This window comes from Adiantum capillus-veneris, chromosome 27 (genome assembly GCF_014529385.1).
Source record: "Adiantum capillus-veneris isolate H3 chromosome 27, ASM1452938v2, whole genome shotgun sequence".
Taxonomy (NCBI): Eukaryota; Viridiplantae; Streptophyta; class Polypodiopsida; order Polypodiales; family Pteridaceae; genus Adiantum; species Adiantum capillus-veneris.
The window spans coordinates 62469370-62488650 of record NC_140957.1 but is presented as its reverse complement, the minus strand read 5'-3'; the positions used below and the strand labels follow the sequence as shown (position 1 = coordinate 62488650).

At 46.9% G+C, this 19281-nt stretch overlaps 2 protein-coding genes across 4 annotated transcripts in view; both read left to right on the top strand.

Moving 5' to 3' along the window:
- The window catches only part of LOC147422080 (uncharacterized), an 87140-nt gene that overhangs the window by 53646 nt on the left and 14213 nt on the right, over positions 1-19281 (top strand). The window lies entirely within an intron of this gene.
- On the top strand, positions 13888-15375 carry LOC147422081 (uncharacterized). The gene has a single exon (XM_086503561.1). It carries the CDS (start codon positions 13888-13890, stop codon positions 15373-15375), a length of 1488 nt encoding a protein of 495 aa, XP_086359687.1.

The following is a 19281-nucleotide window of genomic DNA, read 5'->3' as shown; positions in this document are numbered from 1 at the left end:
GAATGAATTTGAATGTGATTTGTCATGTGATGTCCTGTGATGTTCGGTGATGTGACTGTTGATTTGTACAAGTGCTAGATGGGTTGTGTCTAGTGCGTCGGTAGTAACAGTCAGTGTCTACTAAGACAGTTTATGACCTCTGTTTGATTTGCAGGTGTAATGTACCTTTTTTTTTTAAAGAGGGGGGGGGATATGTCACAAAAATTGGTTACGTGGCAGCAGGCCCCCAGACACACTGTTGATGTGGCAGGCCAGCGGTTAATGCGCCGACATGCTGATGTGGCTACAGGTCTCGGAAAGCGCGTTGACAGGTTGACGTGGCAAGCCGTACGGAGCCCCGCAATTTCCACTGACATGCTTACGTGGTAGCGTACGAGTTTCACAAATTACGCTGGCTGATTTTGAGTGCTTTTACTGCAGATTTTTAGATACAATTGCTTTTGGGAACTCTTGCTTTTGAGTTTGAAGCTTTTGGGGCTCTGCTTTTAGCATCCCTTGTAACCTTTATAAGAAACCCAAGGGGGCTCACTCTGTAGAGCATCTGGACACAAAGTCTGAGAGCGAGCACCCACGGGAGCTGTACTTTGCTCAAAGATTAATATAAAAAGAAATACCGAAAGGGGCGCCAGTTTTTGGGGCCAATACCTCTTGGCACGGAACTACGCCGGGCAGTGTCTTCTTTTGTGAATTGTTTTAAAGTGAATCTCTGTTGTGTCACGATAGAATCTTGACTTGGGGTGTCCAAGTTTGTTATAGGACCGCAAGGAAAGCCGTCAATAAAAGGGTCTTTTTCTTTTTATAATGGCTTGTTGACTATGAGCTCAACGAATTGAGCATGGCGAGCTGGCTATCACATGTGACTTTCATGACCCTGAGCACTAGAGTTCAAGTCCGCTTGTTGCGGTTTTACTGTTGCGTCCGTTGCAGGGAGAAGATATAAAGCGGAATCTTCAAGCGAAATCTCCAAGAATCTATGAAGATTCTGCCTAATAAGATTGAGAACCTACCAGTATGAACTTCACAGTCAATAAGCCACTTAACAGATTGACCGCCTAAACCACTTGCGCAGAGAGAGAGAGAGAGAGAGAGAGAGAGAGAGAGAGAGAGAGAGAGAGAGAGATGTGCATTTTCGCGTGCGCACCAGATTCAACCCGCTGATCTGTGGGAACTCATGGAATGTGTGAACCCGCTCTACTCTTTTTGAGTACAATATGTAAAATGAGGGGCGAGTCTCAGAACTTCTCTCTAGAGCAAGGTGCTTGGGAAGCTCCCTCAATCATCGAGGTGGTTACGACCCTCCCCAACCCCATAGATATTGGCACCGATAAGCAAGGGAGTGATGTGTTCGTCATTGTGTGTGCCTCCTCGTGCGTGTAATTTATTACCGAGCTAATTTTGTCTCCTTTCCGCACTTATTGCCTTAATTATCTATGTTTCTTGGCATCTTCCCCAAGCAAACCACTAGTATCTATTCCCGTATCACTCCACCTTCGTGCCATGGCATCACATGATACATCTCCGCACGAGATTGGCACTGCTAGCACTCATCAACCCATGGAAGACATGCCGGTAGCTGTTGTCTCCTCCCCTCCACACACTTGCCCGTGTAGCGTCTCAGCGGCTATTCTTTCCATCTCACACTTCACATGCATTTCTTGTTTTTCGCATGTGATCAAGAGTCTCTTGTCTCTTCTAGCTTGTTCGGGGCTCTTTTCGAGGGATTTGTAGAGTTTGAATTGACTGCCATCGGCTCATGATTTGCGAAATGGATAGCCTACTTAGGCTTATGCACGGTGGGTTGCACTATGCTCTCACCCGAGATTTTGGAAATTGGCACACTTTCAATCAATCTATGGTGCTTTTCTTGCGCCAATGGACACGATTGAATGGTGCACGATAAATATGGTACCAAAAAAACAATCAAAAACGTTGTACAATATGGATAATCACACGAGTAGAAAAAATACGGCAAGTACTAATTAGAAATAGACATACATGTCACTTAGGCATGGTTGCATACAAGTAAATATGCATGCGTACACACCAATATACATGCACACGTATACATATGTACATACATATGTTTACAACCTAATATACATGCATGCATACATGCACGTATAAAGTAACAGCGAGTAAGTTGAGTACTAATACTAGTACGCATATTTATTCTATGGTATGAGAAGAATGATAAATACTAGTTTGGAATGCAAAGTTACCCGGAACGAGAACGAGGAACCGGAACAAGAGGGTCCGGAACGTAACGAGAAAGGGGAGGAGCAGGGGGGCCGGAAGGGAAACGGGGCCAGAATGGTTGACTAAAGTAAGGCTTGAATTACCTTTATTCAGTTTTATCCCAAATCAACTCCTAAACAACCTCAAAACTACCCCCAAACCCACCCTGAAATTGCCCCAAATGTGCCCCCAAACAGCCCCAAATGCCTACTTTCTTTCCCCCAAATGCTTGCTTTTGCTCTTTCCACGGTTCTGCCTCCTGTTCCGCTCCATTCTCCCCCGGTTCCGAAACACCGTTTCGTTCTCGACTCCGTTTCGAGAGCGAGACTCGTTCGGAACGCCGTTTCGGAACGTTTGGGCTATGTTTGCCCGTTCCGTGTTACACTATTGGAATGTACCTTGGAATGGTGTTCACCTTAGAGATGGACTAGCAAACCTTGGGGCGCTTGCTCATTGGAGACCTTGACGTAGATTTTGGAAGATCCACAAACTCTCTTGCAAATATTATACATATTTGGGTTGCAGCTCGCATACCCTCTAGGTATTGCACAATCACATGGATTTTTAACAATACATCTATAATTTTGCAAATAAATTCGACAATACTTTGGCCGTTAAGATGGGGTGAGCGAACAATTGGGGATGCTCCTCGTTGTGTCATCGCTTTGCCAAAGTTTATATGCTTGCAACTTGGGCAATCACAAGTCAGTCAAAAAAACAGTAGCGGAAGAAGTACATGTCACAAATTGATGACGTGGCATGTCCAACTTATGGACCTTTGCCGAGGGGCCTAAGGACACTTGGGCCATTAAAAATTAAGCGAAGAGCATGCTGACATGGCTGTTGTACGGAAGCCCGGAAAACGCACTAACTGGTTGACGTGGCACTGTACGGATTTTCCGCGTTTTACGTCGGCTGGTTGTACGGATTTCCGCAATTGGCGCTGACTGCTTTTGTAGGGAGATTTTAGCCAAGATACTTTTTGGAGCTGCTTTTGATTTATTGGTTTTGGGGGCTTTGCTTTTGGCATCCCTTTGTAACTATTTATAAGTGACCCAAGGGGCTCACTTCTCAGAGCATCTGGACACAGAGTCTGAGAGCGAGCACCCTCGGGCGGTTGTACTTTGCTCAAAGATTGATATAAAAGAACTACTGAAAGGGGCACCAGTCTTTGGGGCCTATCTCTCTTGGCACGAAACTAGGCCGGGCCGTGTCGACTCTTAAATTTGTAAAGTGTTTTTGAAGTGGAACTCTCCTGTGTCGCGGGAGAATCTTGACTTGGGGTGTCCATATTTGTTACAGTGGTATCAGTGCACGACCGATTTCTCTTCTACCGGGAAATCCGATCCCTTTTCTCGCGACAATGGATTTCGAAAAGAACTAATCAACCTCTTCTGCAACCGTTGAGGCGAGAGGAGGCAACGTAGAAAATTCAAACGACTTAGAGAAGATGAGTACGGGGCACCTCGGCGTACACAGTATGAACTTTTGGAGATGCAACATCGACAACAAGTTGGCGAGCGCACAAAGCAGATGCTTGAGTTTGCCAAAGATTCTCTGTTTTTAAAATTTTTGACTCAGCAATCCATGGCTGAAGTGCATACTCTGTGGCAGAAAGCCATCGAACCACCAATCAAATATGCAATCAAGAAACCTCCTACTCCGAGGATGTTTACAGAAGAAGAACTTCAGACCCAAATCAATCAGCTTTTGGACACGGAGAATCAATCGAAAAAGCGCAAGAAGGGGATTGACTATCTCGGTTAGCCGTCAATCTTCTTTTGCATCTGCAAGAAAGCAAAAGAAGCGTGTGCGTTTTGAAGGACTACCCACCACTTCTTCCTCTTCTTCTGATAGTTCTTCTAGCTCTTCTGATAGTTCTTCTAGCTCTTTTGACTCGAGTGAGGAGGACAGAAAGGGTAAGAAGCGAAGCAAAAAACAAAGCTTCGGTCGAGCAAACCCATGAGGTTGCCACGAATCGAGATGGCTACGGGGCAAAAGCATTACCATAGGAGCAAGAGTCAAGTCCACAAAATAGTAATAGAAACATGTGATATACGGTGGTCATGGAGGAAAGGATCCCCTGACCACAGGCTACACATGATCAAACACAAAGAAACGGTAAGCCCATAACACGGAAGTCAACATGGCTGTTGAATAGTGCTAAACACTGAGGTGAAGCATTAGCTCCACCTTAGTCCATCCATTTGAGTTTTGATGGTTAAAAAACACTTCACATATTTAAGAGTCGACACGGCCCGTTGTAGTTCCGTACCAAGAGGGATAGGCCCCAAAGACTGGCACCCCTTTCTGTATTTCTTCTATATTAATCTTTGAGCAAAATACAACTGCCCGCGGGTGCTCGCTCTTAGACTCTGCTTCCAGATGCTCTGAGAAGTGAGCCCCTTGGGTCACTTATAAAGGTTACAAAGGGATGCCAAAAGCAAAGCTCCCAAAAGCACTAAATCAAAAGCTATTAGCTCCAAAACTTATCTTGGCTAAAATCTGCCAGCAAAAGTAGTCAGCGCCAATTGCGGAATTCCATAGAGCAAGCCAACGTGAAACGCAGAAAACCTTCAGCCAGTCAACGCGTTTTACGGCCATCCGTACAACAGCCACGTCAGCATGCTCGCTTAAATTTTAATGGCCTAGGTGTCCTTAGACCCCTTGTCAAAGATCCATAAGTTGGACATGCCACCTCATCAGTTTGTGACATTCCCCTCTTGAAAGAATTGTAATCGCCCTCGATTACGCGTGCAAAACAGACAGAGGTCATAATCTGTCTTTGTACCATTGATTGTTAGTACCGACGCACTAGACAACACATCTAGTACAAAGACGACAGTCACATCACAAGACATCCCTCGACATCACATGACATCACATGACAAATCACGTAAAAATTCATTCCAAATCTCAGACCATGGTTGTTAGCAATGTATTTAGTAATTGCATTTAGATCCATTCTGGACCTCACTGATGCCCGATTAACTAATCCTTATTGTGATCATGTCTATAGAGATTTATGAGACCAAAATGTTGCAGTCATTTCGTCTTTCAATTCTTGCACTTAAACAAGTCAAGTGAGAGGGTATAAATCAATCATATTTCATAAAGTCATACAACAGAATACTAGTTAGACCATTGGTATCCTTGAAAACCAAAGGGGATATCAATGACCTTATTCAAATTGAGGTAATCTGTTGACAAAGGATCGGAGTGACTCCCCTCTTGTGCAAACCCGCTGCACCAGATTCACCCTTACTGATTTCGGGGTTCTATGAGAGTAGACTATGCTAAACTGAATGCTTCAAGGTAAAGGTTCAAACTCTGAGGAGTATCTGCCAGGTCCTCCTCCTCCATCCACTTCGCATCCAATCTCGGATAGTCTTGAATTTAACCAAGAACCGCCGAATCACTTTACCTTTCATCTTTCTTTCCTTGTGTGCCAAAATCTGTTCAGGAACGAGTATCTCCTTGCTTTCTTACACTGCGGGTTGCTCATTAGTGTAAGGTGCAGTGGAAGTGAATGTTGAACTTTGCTCAAGATGAGTGCTCCGAACTGTGCTCAAGGGTTCCTTTTACTTATGGAAGGGAGAGCCTTCCGTTCCCTTAGTGAGAGTGCAATGAACACAAACAAAGTGGTGAACACTGTGAATGAAGGTACTGAGACTGAGAGATAGAGAGAGAAGAGAATACGGCACTAGAATGTTGTCAAAACCCTCCTCCGAAGGCCCCACTCTCTATGGCGAGAGCGGTCTACTTATGATTCCACAAATCTCTACAATGCTTGGACCTGCCGACGATGTCAACGACGATGAGGACGACGACTAGACGGCTGAAATCTGAAAACGCTAAGGGAATGAGCCCTCCGCACATATTTAACGGCCATTGGCCTATGAAAAGTAGTTTACATGAAAGGCCCTTAAACTCAAAAGCAATTGGTCCAAAAAGCTAATTGTAGAAATCAACCACCGTAAATCACGGAAATCCGTACAAGCTGCCACGTCATCACTGTCAATGTGAAACGCGAAAATCTGTACAGTTCTGCCACGCCAGCATATCATCGCAAAACCCGGACTTGGATTCTTCTGTATAGTTCCCTAAAGCATAGATGTTGTCGAATTGTTGTAGGAACTGCAATGCTTTTTTGCAATCTTTCATCCCAGAAAAAGTAAAAAATTTGATTGTCATGCCGCCATCTTTGAAATCTTTGGGTTGGTTAGACGCATATCCCGGGTATGGATAATAAGGGTATTCATATGGGCTCCAACCATTGTAGCCTGGTGGCGGTGGTGGTGGTGGAGGTGGGGGCAATCGCGGTGGCAAAGGCGGTTGCACTGGATCAGGGTACATGGCTGCACCATATTCCTGAAGACTCCCCCGATTGGAAAAGATGGCTGAGAAGTTTGCTAGTTGGAAGCTCTCGTACTTTCTGTTGCCGAAGGAGGAGGTACCACCTAGGGCATCAGAGGGGGTAACACGTAGTTCAAAAATTGTTGAAAACTTTGCAGCATCGGAAGATTCTGCCGAGGATGCCGCGAAAGAATGTCGTGAAGTTCGTTGAGGAGAAACTGCAAATATTCTGCTGAATCCATGAATTCCAAGTCTTGGGTTCTTTATGGCTTATGCCGTGTAAGACAGAGCAACAACGACGGGAGTGAGCCCGATGCGCGATGAAGCAAGGGTGGGAGTGGCTAATAAGTCCGAGCTCGGAAGCCAAAGATGTTTGCTGTTTTGTAGGACCTCTATGCTTTCAGAAAAGCATACGCGTGATGCTTTGATACCACTGTCACAAGACGGGCACCACGTGCCAATAGAAAAGAACAGACTGAACAGACTTCTATCACTTCAATAACAATTGAACTGAGAGAGAGAGACGACACGTGACACGGAGAGGCGGAATTCCACCCCCAGAGGGTATTGGCCCCAAACCTTGGCACCCCTTTCTATATTTCTTTATATTGCATCAACATAGTAAAAGCCGGTACTCGAGACTTTGCACCTTCTCCGGGAAGCATGCCAGAGAATGAGCCCTAGCCTCATATTTAAAGGCCCTAGGCCCCAAAAGCATTTTTACAATAAAAGCCTTTAAACTCAAAAGCTTCTAGTCCAAAAGCAATGCCAAAAAGTTGCCAGCGTAATTTACGGAAATCCGTACAGCCTGCCACGTCAGCACTGCCAACATGAAAAGCGAAAATCCGTACAGTTCTGCCACGTCAACAATCAGCGGAATTTTCAAAAATCTGGCACATCATCAATTCCTACGCTTCTTTCTTTGTGTGTGTAGGTCCTGCTTTATTTTAATCCTTTATGTCACTTGGTGTCCCATCGGACGGGGTCCCCATAAGTTGGTAGGACTTCTTCTTCTGTTACTTGTTCTTCTTAGGGTTTAGGCTCCTCGGCCGACATCTTTAAGTTGGGAGCTTTGATACGTCAGCAGTTTGCGACACACGGTTATGGGGAACATGGGCATGGGTTAGCCTGGTGCTCTTACAAGGCGCCAAAAGAATAGTCAAAGGACAAGCTAGAGTGTTCTAGAGCAATGGAGGAGCGCGAAAAGAAGGGAAAGACAAAAGCTAGACTGGTAGTAGATTTCGTGGGAACGGACCCCGAGCAAATGGATGAAAGTACGGAGCTCTGCAGAGCGCAGGGCAAAGTACGAGATCAAGAAGCCCTCATCTTCTTTGAAGGAAGAGCCAAGGTCAACTTCATTTGGACTGAATTGGCGGCTTGACTTGGAATTACACCAGATAAAATGGGACCACGGGCTGAGGCATTTCTAGCGGCACCCGGAAAGGATGTTGCCATTACACGTGTCATAGGCAAACTTCGGTTGCATTGTGAGGGGTATTTAGGGCATGAGAACTTCTATACCATGCCTATGGAGGGGTGTGATGTCCTTTTTGGAATCCCTTGGTTCCACAAGAACAATGTGGTGGTTGATACAGGGCGAGAAAATCAACTTTGAAGAGTGATATGGGTAGACATACAATACTTGATGTAAAATTGAAGGGCGAGTTAGTCCCACTCATATCGGCTTCAGCCATTTCGAGATCCGACCACCTTACAGAGTATGGAGAGCCCAAAATGAAGAGATTTTGAACCAGGTGAGAATTGTTGGAAAAAGGATTGATTCAACCCAATACATCACCGTTTTGTCTGTCAGTGTTGTTGGCTCTAAAGAAAGATGAGAATTGTTGGAAAAAGGATTGATTCAACCCAATACATCACCGTTTTGTTGGGCAGTGTTGTTGGTTCTAAAGAAAGATGGATCTTGGAGAATGTGCATTGACTACAGTCCACAGGGCTCTCAATAAAATCACCATCAATAATAGGTTTCCAATACCCAAGATGATATACTGGACAGGTTACAGGGTTCTACTTGTTTTAGTAAAATCGACTTGAAAAGTGGCTATCATTAGATCAGGATTGCTCTTGGAGATGTATACAAGACTACGTTCATGACGTCCTTTGGATTGTACGAGTATTTGGTGATGCCTTTTGGTCTCACAAATGCTCCTGCAATGTTCAACAGGATGATGGACATGATTTTTGAGAGTATAGATCATTTGTGGACACCTTTTTCGACGATATCATTGTATTCTCCAAGAATGACGTAGAGCATTGACACCACCTCTTACAAGTTTTAAGGCACTGAGGCAACATCGGTTGGTGGCAAATGGGAAGAAGAGTGAGTTTTTCTTACTAGAGATCCACTTTTTGGGACACGTCGTCTTTGCAGAGAGTGTCAAAATGTATCTGGCCAAGGTTGAGACCATCAAAGATTGGTTAGATTTCAGGAATGTTCATGAGGTTCGAAGCTTTTTGGGTTTGTGCTCTTACCATCGGCGGTTCATTCGAAGGTTTGCGGAGGGTTTGTGGAGATTACTTCTCCTCTGTATGCTTTGACACAGAAAGGGGTTCCTTTCACTTGGGGACGATTTGAGATTGTAGCCTTCAAGACTCTGAAGGAGAAGTTGACGACCGACCTTGTGTTGGTTTTGCCAGACTTGCAAAGGCCATTTGAGGTACAGTGTGATGCCTGTGGCCGCAGTCTGGGAGCGGTCTTGATGTAGGAAGGCCATGTTGTAGCCTATGAGAGCATAACGTTTTCTAGACGAGAGCAGGTTGTACAAATTTACAAGGAATTGTGGGCAGTTATCCATGCTCTTACTCAATACTGGGAGCCGATTTTATAGTGTTCACCAATCATTAGAGTTTACGCTATTTCCGGTCGTTGAAGCAACTTTCGAACAAGCAAATGCGGTGGGCAACCATTTTGTCACAATTTCACTTTCAGATTGTGCGTGTTCAAGGCATGTGGTGGCGGATGCACATTCTCGTAAGCCTTTGGTTTTGGCTATTTCAGTAGTTCATCATCACAGCTTCGATGATATAGGCAGATCAGTATGGCCTCAGGTCCCGATTTTGCAGACATCTATGACCGATTGCTGAGTGGGGAAGTAGTGGCGGGCTTTTCGCTCAAGGAAGGCTAATTGATGCGGATGAATTTGTTGTGTGTTACACAAGCGTTGAGCAATATGGTTTTGTGAGAGTGCCACTGTCCTCCTTTTTCGGGCCACTACGGAATAGACACCACCTTCAGAGGTGTGGAACAATTTTTCTACTGGCTGAGGCTCAAAAAGAATGAGGATGAGTTTGTTCGTAGTTGTTTGCTATGCCAGAAGGTCAAGTTCGACAGGTAGAAGACACCAGATCTTGTGCAGGCTTTACCTATACCTAGCCGACCTTGGGAAAGTATAGCAATGGATTTTTTTTTTTGATCTTCCCAAGACTCAGAGTTGGCACGATGGTATCTAGACAGTCATCGATAGATTTAGCAAGGAGGCTCACTTAATTCTAGTCAAGAAGACAGTGAAACCAGATTATTTGGCTAAACTGCTTGTCTCGTAGATACTTCGACTTCATGGCATGCCTTAGTCTATAGTTTTAGATAGAGATCCTCGTTTTGCTAATTTGTTTTGGAGGGCAATCCGGGAGAATATTGGTACTTGGTTACAATTCTCATCCTCTTTGCACCCGCAGGCAGATGGGGAGTCGGAGATTGCGAATTCAGTGGTTCTAGACGTCTTACATCTTTGATCAGAAGGCTCAATGGGAGAAGTATTTGCCTACAACAACATAGTGCATACGTCTACAAGGAAGGGGTCATTTGATATCATCGGAGGTGCTCAAAAGGTTTCCTATTCTAAGCACCGAAGATAAGATTTTTGAAGCATATCGGTATGTTTAGGATGTGGAGTCTGCTTTTGCAAAGATACGCAAGGCTCTTGAGAAGTCTCAAGCAAGGCATAAGAAGGCAGTGGACGAGCATTAACGTGACTTGCAGTTGAAGGAAGACGATTGGGTACTTCTACGGTTTGAGAAGGCACGCCTACGGAAACGAAAGGGTAAGGAGCGGCTTTTTCCAAAGTTGAGTATGAGATACTATGGCTTTCCAGATTAATGAAAAAAGATAAATGATGTATCCTTTAGACTGAAGTCACCAGATTCTTGGAAGATTCTCAATGCATTTCATGTGAATCTGTTAAAACCTTTCAAAGGTGAGGTGCCAGCAGCGGATAGGGAGCGTCAGGAGCAACGTGAAGTGGAAGAGATAGAGGAGATTCTCATTCCAGAACAGATATTGGCTCACAAGGAAAGGAAAGTGAAAGGTAAGTTGATATGCCAGTATTTAGCAGGTTCAAGAACTATCCGGCATTAGATCGAAATGGATGGATGGAGGAGGACCTAGCAGATACTCCTCGGATTTTAGAGATTTTTGAATACTCGATGATCAGCGGGTTGAAGTTGGTACAATACGGACTGCACAAGAGAGGAGTCACTCGGCTTCTTGTCACAGATTACCGAGATGGATTAAAGTCACTAATTTCTTTTGAGATTTTAGGGGTATCGATGGGTTGACAGCATTCTACTATATGACTTTAAGAAAAGAACTAATTTGAAATGGAAATTTCTTAAATGAATTTGATAAATATAGTCTCTCATGTGTGTGATGTTTGAGTGAATGTTTGAAAGGCAAAATGACTGCAACATTTTGGTCTTGTTTCACCTAAGGGGTGATGTGGATATGATAAGTAACAAGATTTAGTCAATCCCAACATCCACTAGAGATCGGTGAGATCTAGATGTGATTGCTAAATACGTTACGATGATCATGATTCTCATCAAAGATCTCGACGGGGAAAGTGATGTGGATGTTCAGTGGTTGTCATCTTCGTGCAAGTACTGAATATGTGTTGTCTAGTGCGTCGGTACCTAAGAGTCAGTGTCTACTTAACTGGTTATTGGGTTATTCTGGCTTTGCAGGTGTAATCGAGGGCGATTACATTTCTTTCAAGAGGGGGGTATGTCACAAAAGTGATGACATGGCATGACTTGTCACAAACTGCTGACGTGTCAAGTCACTGAAGAACGGAGCCAACCTTCAGATCCCGGCCGAGGAGCCTAAACCCTAAGAAGCAGAAGTAGTAGAAGAAGAAGAAGTGGAAGAAGTTCCCACCAACTTATGGGACCCCATCTGATGGGGCCCAGGTGACATAAAGGCATTTAAATAAAGTTGGACCTAGCGCACGTGCACACACGCATACATGCTAATTTGCGAGTAGCTTGATGACGTGGAAGTTGTCGTATGGATTTTTGGATTTTGCACTGGCCTGCTGACGTGGCACATTATATGGAATTCCGCATTTTGCGCTGGCTTGCTGATGTGGCAGAGTTCGGATTTTCGCGTTTCACACCGGCTGCTGACATGGCAAAACTGTACGGATTCTTGCTTTTGCGTTGACAACTTTTGAGGGCTTGCTTGTTAAGAGTTGAAAGATTTTCATGTAACTGCTTTTTATGGCCAAGGGCTTTTATAAATATGAGCCAAGGGCTCATTCTCTGGCATGCTTCAGTAGGAAGGTGTAGAGGGTGGAGTACCGAGTACAAGTAATATAAAGAAATAGTGAAAGGGGCGTCAAGGTTTGGGGCCAATACTCTCTGGGGTGGAACTTCGCCACTCCCCGTGTCGTCGCTCTCTTTCAGTTCAGTTGTTATTGAAGTGCTTAAAGTTGTTCAGTCTCCGTTTCCGTTGGCACGTGGTGCTCGTTCGTGACATGACCTAAAGGATAGACTCCGGAGAGGGAGGGTCAGGGCCTTAAGGAAAGATCCAAAGAAGTGCTACCAACTTGCAGAGCCTAGCCGAGAGACTTGAAAATAAAGGGTCCCAACGGGAAGCCGCCTCCACGTGGCGGGACTGGACGTCGACTAAGTGCTTCCCAAAACCTCAATGGGGGGACCACGTACGGTTGAAAAACCCTCTCCGTGTGTAGGAGTAAAATCCCAAAGGGGAGGGGGGAGGACATTAGTGATCATAACGCCTTAAAGACGAGTATGAGCTGCAAAGCTAGATCGGGGTGGGGTTGAAACTGGGAGAATATGGAAGGCAAGAAGGATGGTCGGACCTAGGGAAAGCCCTGTAAAAATCATCCGAGAATGTCGAACGGACCCATTCAGGGAAAGTTCTGTAAAAATCATACAAGGATGTCGAGCGGACTCGAGGGGGGAACACCCTGAACGCCCAGATACTTTCCGTCGGTTTACAACCAACCCCCTTAGGTGTAAAGGCTCGGCTTCTCATATTTGAATGCAAGGGGAGAAGGAATGTACCTCATGACACAACCGGTGGCAGCCAAGAGGGACACAATCCCTGGAGGACCGCTTGGGGGGAGAGGCTTTTGGCCGTAATTCCGCACCAATAGTGTGAAACACCTACCCAGCGGAAGGGGGGACGGTGACGGCCTGAGACCAGAACCTAGACTGGTGGACTGTGAAACGAGGGACGGGTGAGGTGAGGCGACGAGTTCCCCTGAGCCACTTCATTTCACGACCCACCAGCGGATGGGTGTTTCATACAGCTGAGGTTGGTGGGTTGAAAGCGCTCCTTGTGTAACCTTTCCGCTGGTCCCCCCCTTGACTCACGGAGAGAGTAAACTCCAAACTAAAGGGGTGGCGGTGACGTCCTGAGACGGACTGGTGGGTTGTGAAACGGGGGACGGGTGAGGTGAGGCGACGAGTTCCCCTGACCCACTCCATTTCACGATCCACCCTCCCTCGGGGCGGTGCCAATGTCACCCTCCACGGAACAGTCAACGCTTGCGGAAGGGTGGGTGCACCATGAAACGGGAGACGGGTGAGGTGAGGCGCCGAGTTCCCCTGACCCATCCCATTTCACGGAACACCCTCTACTTCGAGCCAAAATCATGGACCCTCGGGCTTGGTGATCCACCCGCAAGTGTACCAACTACGTGATGAGTTACAGTAGGGTGTGGATTCTAAAGTCTTGCTAAACACGGGACCGTTATGGACCACACCCAGATCAAGGACCCGCTTGTCCCTCGGTCTCGCCCACCGATTGAGAAGCAAAACGTTGTGCGGATTGTATCGATACCATGTGAATCCACGAATTTAGAGGATGGAGTTGATTCGTCAACACGTTGGCATTTGTGACCATGAAATCTTACATGCAGGATAACCATAGTCCGGAAAGTGGGTGGTCGATCCCCCGGGAACGACATACCTAACCCGGACCCCTCCAAATTTAAGGTGAACAACCTGTTCATTAAGTATAGTCGTGCATTTTCTATGAATTCACAACCATATTATATAAACGATCCAAGAGCACCAGTTAAGGGTACCTGGGCTGACGTGGAAGAGGGCTGCTACCAGGTACCCTCGGGGAGGCGGGTGCTGGGAGCTTCCCCGAGTACTGCGATCGACATCACCCCAGAAAATGGGGAGCGGGGCCCCGCTGGTCGCTGCTACGGTGAACCCGAACTCACAGAAACCGGGAAGGACGGGATGAACCAGTGCGTAGCGGGGCAGCAAAACTCACTAGCTATGGCTGAGACTGGACGCCTCACAGTTAACTCGGAAGGGCAACCATCTGAGGAGCTGAGGGGCGGGGGCATAGACCAAGATGGAACGAACTCAACAAGGGAAGTAAGGTACATTGAGGTCATGAATGCCGATCAACTTCAAACCAACAGGCTAAGATCCTTATCGGTACCCGAGATTGACCCGGTCACCGCCCCAAGCAGGCCGGCTAGAGAGGAACGGGTAATGATGAGAGGCAGGCTTGGGAGGGGTGTTTCAGAAGGGACGGTTGGCAAGCTGTGCATTTGGGGCGCTAATGAACACACCGAAGTGTCATTCAGCAAGGCCTTGAGGCGCGCACTGAGATCAACCTCCCTGTTTGCAAGTATTGAGCTTTTGGATCGATTCCTTAACAATCAGGCGGGGAGCACCCGCTTTGATGTTTTCACTTCTAGTAAACAAGCAGCCCTAGATGTCCTCCAGGTCATCCAATCGGAGAGTAGGCTTAGGTGGTTTGCTAAGATCTCGCTTCCTTTCGCTAGGAGAGATAGGAACCGTTTGAGGCCGGCGATGGAAGTGTGGAAATCGCCGATCTTTGCCACGCTTAACATTAATGGACTCCGGTCGAAGCGGGGGGAGTTGGAGTACATAATGTTACAAAAGACTTGGAATGTGGTGGGTCTCCAAGAGACTCGACTATTTCAGGGTGCATGGCCCCTTAGAATGGCGGGGTATTCGACATTCCAAGTGCCAGGGTCTGATAAACCAGGGGCCAGGGGACTTGTGACCTTGGTCTCCCAGGAGCTCAGATCCTTTGAGTTGGGAATGTCGGACGTAAACTCCTTGTTTGTTCAACTCTTCCCTTTAAATATGAAGGATGGTTGGATTTATGGAAATGTTTATGTCCCGCAGAGGCAGTTAGTGGATGAGCGAGCAGACGTCTTAAGTGCGTTAGCTTCGAAGCTTCGTAGGTTGGGCAGAAAGGGCCTTCCTCTCCTGATCGGAGGGGACTGGAATCTTAGACGGCGCCCGATGAAGAGATGGCTGGGGAATGAAGACCTTGATTTTAAGATTGTCCAAACGAGAGGCTCTGGACTCTCGTATCACTCTTCCCGTGGTAAAGGACGATCAGACATTGACTTCTTTTTGGCCAATGATCTGGCTCTTCCCGTGGTAAAGGACGATCAGACATTGACTTCTTTTTGGCCAGTGTCCAGAGATCGGTGGATGTTTCGGACCACTGGCTTGTTAAGGTGAAGTTGGTGTGTGATGCGGTGTGTGCGGAGCCTCCCCCACCACCCCCTCCCTCCATTGATGCGACTAGAATTGAGCCAGCGGCTCAACTCTTTTTACACCACAACTTCTGGGATTCCCTACCAGAAGCAGCGGAGGAGGGGGAAATCACGTAGGCGGCGGTGAACCGTCAGTCGAAGAGCTTTGAGGAGGCAGCTGAAAGAGTCTCTCGAGATGTTGGTGCGTTCTCCGTAAGGCCCCCCAAGAGGCCTAATAGAGGCTTTAGGCTAGACCCGAGAGCCCGGAGATCCATCAACCGAAGACGGGAAGCGTGGAAGTCTCTGCGGGATGCAGAGAGTGATTCCTCTAGTGAAGATAGGGCGTGGAGGAAGTTTGTTGAATGCCGAAAAGAGGCGCGAGCTGAAACGAAGAGAAGCGAGAGAGAGGCTCTCAAACGATTCATGCTCAAGAGTGTCGAATTGGCAAGACGCAAGGAATGGTATGCTTGGTGGAAGCATATGAAAGCCGTTCTAGGGGGGAGCAGAAAAGGAGGGCCCGCTCAACCCCTAAGAGACCAGAACGGCGAGCTGCAGGCGGACGAAGAGAAGATCCGAGACATTTGGAAGGATCATGCTTCTCGCGTCTTTGCCGACCCCTCCGGACACAGCAAGGACCCAGAACACTGGCAAAACCATGCTGTGCGACTTTGGCCTAGAATAGAGGACATCAATGACTCTATTAAATGGACTGAAGTTCGAGAGGTATGCCGCAAGATCAAGCGGCATAAAGCAGCTGGGATAGATGGCATTCCCCCTGAATTTTTCAAGATCCTTATGCAAGACAAGGGAACTAGATCGGATCGATTTAAACCAAATACAGACATGGGAAGAGCAGTCTTCAAACTGCTATGTACTTGGTTTGATTCAGGGAAGTTGCCGGAGGCATCATCTACCTCGGTAGTGGTGTATATCCCGAAGAAGGGTGATCTTTCTAATCCGGACAACTACAGAGGGATTTCTCTGATTCCAATCTCTCTGAAGCTCTTGACCTCACTCGTGATCAATAGGATCTCAGTGAAACTTGAGGAAAGAAACTTCTTCTTGCGTGGTCAAGCCGGATTTCGGACTCAGGAGGAATGTGTGGCACAAGTGATTGCCTTGAAAGAGATTGTGCTCAGACGAAAGGTTGTTAAGAAACCGACGTTTGCGGCATATATTGACTTTGAAAAGGCGTACGATACAGTGCCACACGAGGCGCTCTTTTTAAAGATGGAAGCCATAGGGATTGGAGGTCGCTGCTTGAATTTCTTTCGAGCCTTGTACCAATCTTCCAAGGTCAGAGTGCGGGTGGGAGCGAAGTTGAGTGAGGAGGTCCAAATCGCCCGTGGCGTGCGTCAAGGGTGTCCCGCGTCGCCTACTCTCTTTAATATATTCATTAATGACATCTTGGATGAGAGTGCGACTGACCTTGGGGTGGCTATTCCAGGCCTACTCCTGAAGATCCAGGGCCTGCTTTTTGCAGATGATTTAGTCTTATTTGCGGAGTCTAAGGAGGAGTTGCAGGCTAGTTTAGATAGATTGCATAGTTGGGCGGAGAAGTGGGGGATGAAGTTCGGCATAAAGAAATGCCAGGCGACCGTGTTCAACGGGGACCTTGAGGAACTTATTGCCTTGAAACCCCACATCGGACCTGAGGAGATTCAGGTAGCTTCGGAATATAGATACTTGGGCATATTAATAGACAACGAAGTCTCGATCGATACTATCCTTAAGGATAGGATTGAGAGCGCACGTAAGTCTTTATATGCCCATAAACACCTTCTATGCTCTAAGAAAATTCCGATGTGGTCAAGGTTGGCCTTTCTCAAGGCGTGCGTCTTCCCAGTGGCGACTTATGGAGCGGAGATTATGGGCTCACATGACATGAGGAAGTTGAACCCATTAGAGACGCTTATAGCAACTGGAATGAGGTGGGTAGTTGGTAAGGCCGCGAAGTTGAGTTCTGTGGCAGCAGCAACTCTTCACCGGGAGTTAGGGCTCCCCCCCGTACCAGCTTACTGTGCAGGACAAAGGGTACGAGCTTTTACCAAGTACGCAGGTCTAAAGACTTGGATTGCAGATTTGGTTAATAATATACCAGAATGGAACCAATTCAAGAAGTGGACCTGGTGTAAAAGGACAAAGTTTTGGGGGCAGAGGTATATCAACGGCGCTTTTGTTGAAACCGCAAGGCAGGAGAGCTGGAAGCTCTGGGAACACTCACATCAATGTGTCTCCCTTGATCCTTATATCGAGAGGAAGTATGAGGACATGCGTGGATACCTCTATAGGCAGAGCATTGGGAAGAACCCCGGTGGGATGGAGGAGAAAGTCTTGTTACTAGCAAGAGTGGATGGCTTAAGGCTTAAGGATAAGATTGAACGGGCACAGTCGAGGACTTGCCCGTTATGCGGAATGGAAGAAGGCTCAAGGTCACTTACGCACTTGTTGGTACAGTGCCCTGAACTGGACAATCTCAGAAGCTCAATACGACCCTGTTTGGAACATGCTAGACGGCTGTTAAACAATCCGAGCGGTGAAGATACCGAAGTGTTACTCCTGGGAGGGGAGATTAGCGGAAAGCGATTGCCAGGATGGGTTGTCCCCCGTGGGGCCCATAATGGTCGTCGTGGACCGCAACTGAGGAGTGCCTATGCGGATAACGTTGCAGCATTCCTCTGCGGGGCCGTACCGCGATACTACAATGCTCTGGCCCGTGAGGGTGTTGAAAGCTCGTAGGACTTGTAGTTATTGCGTACGGTGCGGTCCTGCCTAACATGGTCCTGGGGCTTTCCGAGCGGGCCTTGGTGACCATGGTTGGCCGGATCGGGATGCCTCCTTTGAGCCGACGCCCACCTTGGGTATGGCAGTCCTACCGGACATCCGCTGGACGGGGGCCTTTTTCTACCAGGCGAAAATCCTGGAGTACCTGGGCAAGATTCAGTACGGTCTGTGAGTTACAAGGGTTTGTCCCTCTCTCTCAGCCTTGGTCCTTAAATGCATCACTGAATTCGTTTGGTGATTTCCCGACGTTACCCTCGGGTGGCGTGACTAACAAGGGAACATGGACTGACTAACATGGCATGAAAAGACTTTTTACTCCCCCGAGGGGGAAACTTGCTTCCATTCCCCGTTGACATGCCACGATACGGCATGGAAGCGCTTTTCCCTTTGTCGGCAAGTCCGCAAGGTAATTTGTCTTTGACTCGTTTGCGTGCACGCGAAGCAAAGGCAGTTCCTTGCTGGCTTGCCGGCTCTAGCCCAAAAAAGTAAAAAGTAAAAAACTTGAAAATAAAGACCAAGGATTTTAAAGTTGTTCCAACTTCTGGGGTCCTATCCGACAAGGCCTAAAGAGAGACTAGAAGATTGAAATAAAGCAGGAACCGCCAAATCACGTGGAGATGCTGATGTGGCATGACCTAAATGACAGATTCCAGACAGGGAGCGGTCAGGGCCATATGGAAAGATCCAAAGAAGTGCTACCAACTTGCAGAGCCTAGCCGAGAGACTTGAAAATTAAGACCAAGGATTGTAAAGTTGTTCCAACTTATGGGCTCCTATCCGACAAGGCCTAAAGAGACACTAGAAGATTGAAATAAAGAAAAACCCCCAAATTGCGTGGAGATGCTGACGTGGTAGCGTTGTACGGACATTTTGCAATTCGCGTTGGCTATTGACGTGGCACTTGTATGGATTTCCACAATTTGCATTGGACCTAGGTGCTCTTAGACTTGAAGCTTTTCATGTACATTGCTTTTGGAAGGCTTAGGGCACTATAAATAAAGTGCAAGGGCCTCAGTCTTAGGCAGATATGCTTGGGAGCATTGATGAGATGAGGACCCTCGGACATTGTACTTGTGAAGCATTAATAATAAAGAAATACCGAGAGAGG